The 10,113-nt window shown below is 27.7% G+C and overlaps 1 protein-coding gene across 1 annotated transcript in view; it reads right to left on the bottom strand.

The window, feature by feature from the left end:
* Positions 1-9,865, bottom strand: part of LOC105627670 (protein AAR2 homolog) — a 29,078-nt gene extending 19,213 nt beyond the window's left edge. Inside the window, exon 1 of the mRNA XM_012208949.1 lies at positions 9,696-9,865. Coding sequence (XP_012064339.1) covers positions 9,696-9,865 — 170 coding nt within the window. The remainder of the gene's footprint in view (positions 1-9,695) is intronic.
* Positions 9,866-10,113: the final 248 nt, after the last annotated feature.

The following is a 10,113-nucleotide window of genomic DNA, read 5'->3' as shown; positions in this document are numbered from 1 at the left end:
ATATATATATATATATATATATATATATATATATATATATTTATACAAGGTTTGTTCGCATTGCATGTTTCAACACTCAATAAAAAATTTTTCATACATTAATATGTATAAATATGTATAAACATATATATTTATAAACACTTATAATCATATGTGATACATATTCAAATATCCCTCCTTTTTTTTGTAAAATTACTTTTTAATGTAACAGAAAACCTTTTTAAAAAAAGGTACAATAAGGCGCTAAAAATACGTGCTTCTTGAATAAAACCTAAGTATCTAATACCTCTAATTAGTAGTAGTTTTAATTTTTCTTCAAGGATATTCTTATTGAAGATCTTCTTATTCCCAAGTAATAGCAATTTTAATTCTCTGTCAAAATTATTACTCTTCGAAAAAAAATTAATGTATCAAATGAAAAATTAAAATCCAGATGCTACAATTTTAACTAATCAAGTTAAATTCTATCAAAAAAAAAGTGTAAAACACAAATAGTACTGTCTCTTATTATTTATTTAACTTTAACGATATGTATCATTCGTATAAAAGATTTGATATCAATAATTGGCGCTAAATTAAATTCCATGTAATTCAGATACCAAATTAAATAAATAATAAATTGACTTTAATGACATGTATTATTCCTACAAATTTGATATCAAGAACTGATGCAAAGTAAATAAATAATGAATATTAATATAATGATATGTATCATTTATATAAAAGAATTAATTTCAACAATTGTGGCCAAGTTAAATTCTACTATCAAAATCAAAAGGAAAACTCAAGTGACTATCTTCATTATTATTTACCAAATTATTATTAATCCAAATGGTACTATTTTTAATTTTTATGAAATGAAACCTAAGTATACGTATATCTTATTGAAGGATCTTCCTATTCCAATCCAAATGATTTAAATTCCTTTTAAATGAAATTATTCATATCGCAATTCATTTGGATCGGAATATGAAGATCCTTCAATAAGATATACGTATACTAGGTTTCATTGCATAAAAATTGAAGATACAATTTAAAATTGAAGTATTTTCATCATTTGGATTAAGTAAATAATGACAAAGATAGTATCACTTGAATTTTTACTTTTTATTTTGATTATAGAATTTAACCAATATGTTTGGTGCCACAGTTGTTGATAATGCTTTTATAGGAATGATACATATCATTAAATTAATATTATTTATATAATTTGATATCCGAATTACATGGAATTTAACTTGGCGCCAATTATTGATATCAAATCTTTTATACGAATGATATCATTAGAGTTAAATAACAAGAGACAATACCATTTGTATTTTACTTTTTAATTTGATAGAATTTAACTTGATTAGTTAAGATTGTAGCATCTGGATTTTAATCTTTCATTTGATACATTAATTTTTTTCGAAAATAATTTTTGATAGAGAATTAAAGTTGCCATTACTTGGGTTGGAATAAAAAGACCTTCAATAAGAATATCTTTGAAGAAAAATTAAAACTATTAATTGGGTTGGATACTTATTATGTACAAAGGACCGGTTTCACCAATTGGATTAAGTCAAATCGGTGATTAACTATCAATAATGGTCAATTCCACTAAACAGTAAATACGATAAAATCAGCTCAAATGATTCTTTACGAAAAGTACGCATGCTTAGCGCTTTTTTTACTTTTCTTTAAAAAGGCCTTTACCTTTCTTTTAAATTTATATTTTTATTTTACGAATAGTACAATAAAAAATATTTATATTCAAAGAATTATTTATTTACCTTGAAGAACAAGTGTAAATATAAATAATAATACTTGCAGTGTGTTGCAAACGTTAAGTGAACATACTATTTCTACCATGATACGTGAGTTAAAAAACAAATGGATTACAGGAAACGGCGGATATACATGTTTCTTTGTTTTGCTTATTGAGATTTTATTCATAGTCAGACCTTGAGCGAGTCTGTGAAGTTAGCACCCCAACATTGAAATTCTGTAGTTCTGATTAGAGTTCCCATTTCCTTTTGACGAGACGAAAAGTCTAGTTCTAAGTTCTCTAGAATTTATACCAAGAATTATATCCGTTCAATAACTATTTTTAAATAATTTTAAAAAAATGATAATGCTTCTGATCGAAAATCGAGATCGAATAGTTCTGAACGGTCCAATAGCTTCATTTGAATATCTGAACTTCCTGATGCGTAATAAAAATTTTTGAAAAATAAAAAAAAATTAAAAATTTTGAAAAATCAATTTTTAGATACAATAGTTCTAAATAGAGTTCCTATTTCCTTTCAATGATACGAAGAGTTCTCTGTATTTTTTAATTCGAGATTCGCTTAATAACAAATAATTTTTAAATAATTTTTTTTAAATGGGGGTGATAACTTCTTATCGAAATTCGAGATCGAATAGTTTTAAGCAGCTTAATAGCTTTATTTTGTGAATACCTAAAGTTCCTGATACATAAAAACAATTTTGACACACAACAAAATTTATTTAAAAAATTTTTTTATATAATAGTTCTGTCACACGTTGTTGTTATTCTCGAATTCTATTTCGAAGAGTTTTAAACAATTAAAACACATCAAAAATAAAAGAGATATGTATTTAAAATGAAATTTGAAAAATTGGTTGCAAAAGCACGTATTTCCTTATATAGCTATCCAATCGCTTTTGCACGTAATACTTTTCGTTAGGACTCGTCGAGAACTGCCCAAAACTCTAATCAGAACTACTGGAATTCTTAAAAAATTTTTTTACTTAAAAAATTTTCAATGATAGAATTCAAATGTGCGGAAGAAACGCGTTCAAATTGCGAAGACTATAGCGCTGTTTGTGTCATTTTATCTACAACGTTCTTTAAATGTAAAAAAGAATAGAATGACACAAATAACACTAAAGCTTCCTGTGAACCTTTATATATGTATGAGACGCCATATTATTATAAAACCGTTTAAGTGGCTAGACTGCGTATAACTCTCTCTGTCAGGTGCCACTTGACGAAGCACGGAAACTTCAGCGGCATCCGGTCTTTCAGTAAGACCGATAGAAAAATATGTGACCGATCGATCAAATATAACAAAAATTTCTATTAAGCATGTTTAGTTAGTACTTCCAAAATATTAGAAATACAACAAAATATATAATAAAACATCAAAAATTTTTTTGAGTTTTAATAGTTCTGATTAGAATTCTGGGCAATTTTCGACGAGATCTATCGAAAAGTATTAGATAAAAAACGCGATTGAATGGCTACATAAGGAGATATACTTTTGCAACTAATTTTTCAAATTTCACTTTAAGTACATATCTCTTTTATTTTTGGGTCTGTGGTTGGTTTTAATCACTTAGAACTCTTTGAAATAGAATAACAATTAACGTAAGACAAAATTAATTATTGTATAAAAAATTTTTTTCAAATATTTTTTATTTTTTCTTATAAATTTTATTATGTGTCAAAATTGTTTTTTATGTATCAAGAACTCTAGATATTCACAAAATAAGACTATTAAGCTGCTCAGAACTATTCGATCTCGATTTTCGATAAGAAGTTAGCACTTCCTATTTTTTAAAAATGATTTAAAAATAATTATTGAGCGGAACTTTTGTTATAAATTATAGAGAACTTTTTGTCTCGTCAAAAGGAAACGAGAACTCTAAACACAACTCCAGAATTTCAATGTTGGGGTGCTTTCACAAACGCATATTCAAGACTTCCTTAAATTTGTCTTTAGATGCTCAGCAATATTTAATATATATAACTATTATAGACTAATACAGGCATTAATTATTTCATTAAAACACTGTATGTTCTAATTATTATTTTCATTAATTTTAATTAGAAATGATTTACGAAATGTTCATCAATCAGAAATAGTTCCTCGAAAAGATGTCGTTCTGATGTCGATACGATAGTAAAGTTGTCGATTCGAAACTTGCAATTGAAATTTTAACATTTTCGAGTAATAAAAAATTACGTATGTAGAGAGTGCAATGAGAGTTTGATACATTTTTAATATTTTTGATATAAATATGTAATACATAATCTTATATTTTGAACATTTTCGTTCAAAGATCGAATCGACATTTTTTTTCGATTTCATTTCAACAATTGCAATATCGCTCTAATCATAAAAACTTTCGCTCTAATCATATAATAAAAATTTTTCAAAATTTATAAATAATTTTATAACTTTTTAGAAAATTGTGGAATTTTTTCGAATCGAAACATTTTTTACAAGTGTCGATAAAGTCTACATCTTTTCTTCTAGTAATTCTTTGTATTTTAGTTTATTACTCTACTGCTGAATAATACTGTATTACTTTTATTTGTACTTTGTAGTTTAATATAATTTTATTACCATACATCACTTTCGTATTGAGGAATTTCAGAGAATAATGTCTCTTATCATAAATGCTGACAATCTATTAGCTCTTATAAATGATAAAAAATCAAGGAAAAATATCATCGATTCTATCAAAGTCTAGATAGATTAATTCTCTTCAAATCAATATCGAAACGATTTCGATTTTTAAGTTAATGAAATTTAAATGTTGGTCTATCAAGTTTCTAATATCATTTGCAAGTATAACAATACTACTAGTATCACTGCTACTGCAGTAGTATTACCATACTGATACGCAATAGTGTCAATGCTGAGCCAGTAGTGTTACTATAGTAGTATATGCGACATATGACGTAACCTAGAACTATTTCTAGTAATTGTAATATTTGGTATAAAAAATTTATTAAAGTAAAAAATACATACATATATATATATATATATACATATGTTATTTTTTATTCTAATAATATATTTTTGATATTTTTCCTTGATTTCTTGCTCATTTACACACACACGCACGCACGCACGCACGCACCATTAGAGCAATAGTATTATTTCAGCTAATAAAAATAATATTTTACAGTATTATTAAAAACAAGTTATCATAGGTGTCATCATTTGTACATTACTATTATATTTAACAATAATTAATTTTTTTATGTGTTCCATCTCTTTCACAACATCTTTGAACAGATACCACCTTGATCAAAAAGTTCCCGGAATTACCATCAGATAATGCTCTGAGTCAGTTGATTTGAGTTCTGTTTTTTTTTATTAGGTTGCCACATCTATCATTGACATTCTCACCAAATTTTATCACCATAGCTTGACATTTGTAAAAGTTACGCCATCTTGAGTACATCTACCTCTACACGTATTTTCGATTTTTTTACAGTTTTAAAAATGGAGTTGAATTTGCAACAACGGGCTTGTATTAAATTTTGCGTTAAAAATGGATTCAATGGTGTGAAAACCTTGGAAATGTTGGGAAACTGATTTTTTTCTGTTCGATCGAGTCAAAAAAACATTACGGGGAACGCGTTTTAACAGCTGAAAGGAGATAATGGAAAAATCGAAGACGGCTATACCGACAATAGAGTTCCAGAAATGTTTCGAGAATTGGATCAAGCGCTGGCATAAGTGCGTTGCAGTCAATGGGGAGCACTTTGAAGGGGACAATATCACTTTTAATGAATAAAACTTGTATTTTGAATTTTCTGAATGAATTCCGGGAACTTTTTGATCAAGATAGTATGTTACAATGATACATTCATTCGCATTATAAACATTCATGGTTCTTTAAAGGAGCAGTTCTCATACGATCACAGAAATGAAGCGTAGTAAGTGGAGGTTCATCATAAAATTAGTTCTCGAATTCATAAAATAAATTTTTTTTATTATAATTTTATCGTGTATCCTCTGAAATATGATACTAATCAATACTTATTTTCACAATAAAATTTCACAATAAAATTTCAATGAAATTTTAATGAAATTTTCTCCACCACTATTACGCTATTAGTGACACTATTATGACTACTTGTCAAATTTACTTGCATTAATGATTAGTATATTTTTATGCTAACTAGATCAATTCAAGATTTTATTTCCAATCGAAAATTAATCGAAATTGGAGCTAAAAATCCATCGAAATCAATAAAAATTTCGAAAACTTTCGATTTTTATTTTCGACATCGAAACGACGTCTTTTCGAGAAATTATTTCTAATTCGGATTAAACATACATATTTTGATTTTTACAAAGTTAAGTTTTTTTTAATATTGTCTGTTAATAGTTTTTTGCAAATTGCTCATTACAAAATTAAAAATAAAAAAAATATTTGCACTGCTTCTTTAAGAAATTTAAAAAAGTCTATTTCAAATTTTTAAAAAAATAAAGTTTAGAATTTTACAGTAATTTAATTTTATCTTAGATTAAATTCCTTGATAATAATTTCCCTGATTTTGTCCAATTTTCCCAGCTCTGATTTTGTTCAATTTTCCCAGCTCTCTCTGACCACTTTTTAATTTCACTGACTTTTTCCGATTTTCGCTGCACATCGCTAACAATCTTGTTTTAGTTAAGCGTGATTTACACGAGGCAACTTTTATTTTCTAAAAGCTGCGTCTAATGACGGCATTAATTTGCTGACGCTATCGAATTCTCTCGATTTTGCTATTCGCTTCTTAAGCTTCTTAATTCGTCTATGAATTCGCTGATGAAAGCTTCTTATACACACTTGGTTTTTATTCGCTAGCGACTAAAATTTTGAAATCGCAGCGTTAAGTGATCGCTAGTGATCAAGCGAATAGTTGGTTACAAAGCATAACAGCGGCTCATTCGATGACATGATTATTTTCTAATATTTATGGTCTTAATTATTTTCTAATATTTATGTCTTAATGGTCTAGAAGTTTTTAGTAACGAATTCGCTATGACGTCACTAAACGCGATTTCTAGCGAATAAAAGTCGCCCCGTGTAAATCACTTTACTCAATAAACAGAATATTTAAAATCGACGATAAGCCAAGTTTAGAGTATCTTTGACTCTCCGTTACCTGGAGTTCAGATCCCAAAAAAGAATATTATTATATATGTGAATATTATTAGAAATTATATTTTAAAAATCTTTTTTTTAAAATAGGACTTAAACTACCATTTATCCAAAATTTCAAATAATCTTTTTGCACTTTCAACCACATATTGTTCCTTGGACGTCAGTCTTTTTGATTTTTTAAAATATATGTTAAAATTAAAAACTTTAAAAAGCCACTGCATTTTTATATTCTACAATGTTTAAAATATGTTCACTAATTTTTGTGATTTTAAAGAACAAAAGCTGTGAATACAGCAATCAATTAAAATGGCGGGCAATCATTTTGTTCTTTGTGTGACCAACATAAAATTCTCAGGAGGGATGATCACGAAGGATTAAGAATTCTTCAAGAAATATTTTTGAAATATTTCATAAAGAACTTTGAAAGATATCTTAATGTTATTTTATATATCGATTTTCATTCACTTCTGCAATTTTTAGAAATTAATATCTCCTTGTTGTGACATTACAATAATAAAAGACTTTTCAATTCAATTTTTCATAAATGGTGTGTTGACTTTTGCGGCTGATGTGGACCACCCTATATATTTATGTAATTGTTAAGTCTAAGATCTCATCTGCAATATTCGCAATAAAATTAACACTTTAAATTAGCTGTCGCAACAAACGCAACTTGTAACAGGATTATGCTATTGTAGATAGCCTAATATTTCATATGTCATACGATAAACTTTTTAAGCATATTAATTAGCTGCAGGACAGAGGAAATCTTTCTGTGGAAAAATCTTGTTGGATATAACATATGAAATATCAGCCTACAGTATTAATAAAATGTAAATAATATAATGTAAATAAAATATGATATTGTAAATATCAAGAAGAACTAAATGGGATAAATAAGTGACAATGATGATAGTTGATGTACGCAAAGAAAAGTGATAATTTAATTGATAATTATAATAATTATTTAGAATAGCATATCCCATCTAAAATCTTAATGAAAATATACTCATCCGAAGCGTTCTCACTGAAAATGAAAGAATTTGGCAAAAAAATGCGGCGGTTGGCCTCTTGAATCGAGATATAAAGTTCGAGATTTTAGAAGTTAAGATATCTGCCATTTCGACTCGCTACAGCGCTACGTATACGTAAAATCTGTTCTTTTTCGAAGAATTCTGAAATAGTGTAATAAGTTAGAGTGAGACAGTTATAGTTTGGAGCACTTTCAGCGCTTTAAAAACGACAATTCATTACTTTAAAAATAATTCACTGCTTTAAAAACAATTCACTGCTCTAAAAAACAACAATTTACTGTTTTAAAAACAATTCACTGTTTTAAAAATTCATTGCTTTAATTCATTGCTTTAAAAACAACAATACACTATTTTAAATATACAAATTCTTTGCATTAACAGTGAATTTGTATTTTTAAAGTAGTGAATTGTTGTTTTTGAAGAAGTAAATTATTCTTTAAGCAGTGAATTGTTTTTAAAGCAGTAAATTATTGTTTTTAAAACAGTGAATTGTTTTTAAAGTGGTGAATTGTTGTTTTTAGAGTAGTAAATTGTTGTTTTAAGTAGTGCTTTTAAATTTTTAAAGCATACAATAGAGTTTATTATTTAAAATGTATATCTTTTTGATTTTTCTTATATGAATTAAAATTTTACAAAATGTTACAAATGTTTCATTATGTATTATTTAATTCATTAATTAAAATTAAGGTATTACCCATGATTAAATAATTAAACCTGTAGTGAATCGCGCATTCCGATCTTTTTATACACGCTTTTTTTAATGTAAAGGATAAGATGTTGTGCAAAAAATCTTCGATATTGCATTTACAAAAGAGAAATTTATGAGAATCATTCGTTTAAGTTGCGATCCCAGAACAATTTTCGAATAAATCTTGGCCACAATTTTGCAAGTCCAACTATTTGGACAGCAAGCCAAAGATTTTTATTCAGTTGGTCTACTGAATATGTTATTTTATTTATTATGATTAAGACGTTATTATGATTAACGTGATTAAAGTTTCATTACAAATGCTTTGAAGCATTTGATGGACTAATTAGAAGATTTTACAAACTGACCAATTAAAAAATGCTTTAAAGCGTTTGTAGCATCGCCTTGATACTCTAAACCATACCTTAAATCAACAGAAAAGTATGTATTCTAAAACAACAACCGCTTACTGACCGCTTAGTGAGCTTTTTCATTTGATTGGCATATTCCTTAGATCCTAAAATATAGACTAATCAGAGAAAGTGCTCCAAACTACAATTGTCTCACTCTAACTTATTGTACTATTTTAGAATTCTTTGAAAAAGAACAGATCTTACGTATCGTAGCGTTGCAGCAAGTCGAACAGATCTTAATCTCTAAAATTTCGAACTTTAACGCTTAATAGCTCAGTTCACGAGATCGACCGCATTTTTTTATCACATTTTTTTACCAGATTCTTTCATTTTGAGTAAAAACGCGTTGGATGAGTATATTTTCATTTAGGTGAGCTATTCTATAATAATTACCATAATTATAATTAATGTTGTGTATAGCACAATTTTAACTTATAAGATACTGAAGAATGTATGTGAATAAATAACATTGTGTCTTCCAACAAGCGACACAGTACGACACAGTGATCATGTCATCTTCGTTTAACATTGACAAACAACAAGGATGTAATGATCCATTGTGTCACACCATGTAATTTGTGTCGCTTGTTGGAAGGCATATATTGTAAAATAAGTCCGTTCTTAATTATATAACTGAAATAATAATTCTATTCTATTCAATACCTATAATGTACAAAGTGGATTCCAGGTGGGATCAGTTTGAATCCCTTAAAATTCTGCCCTACATTCCAGGACTTTATATCAATACCAATGTCAGTGCCCGCGGGTACATCTAATAAAACTAACGTGGCACCTTGTGTCAATAGAATTTGTGCATTTTGATCTATTTCCATTTTGACTAATTAAAAAATTTTAAATTGCTCTCTTTCTTGCCTCGAATCTTAATAAAAATATATTCATTCAACACGTATTAACTCAAAACAATCTGGCAGAGGAACGTGACGGCCAAAGAGGATAAGATAGAGTGGAAGCATAGCGTATTCTTCGACGCTGGCGCCACCCTAGTATTTCAGTACGGTACTGTTTGTGCATGTGTGTATGTGTGTATTAATATGTGTTTTTGAAAGTGCTGTATAAACAG

This window comes from Atta cephalotes (genome assembly GCF_000143395.1).
Source record: "Atta cephalotes unplaced genomic scaffold scaffold00010, whole genome shotgun sequence".
NCBI lineage: Eukaryota > Metazoa > Arthropoda > Insecta > Hymenoptera > Formicidae > Atta > Atta cephalotes.
This window is presented reverse-complemented; position numbering and strand designations above follow the sequence as displayed.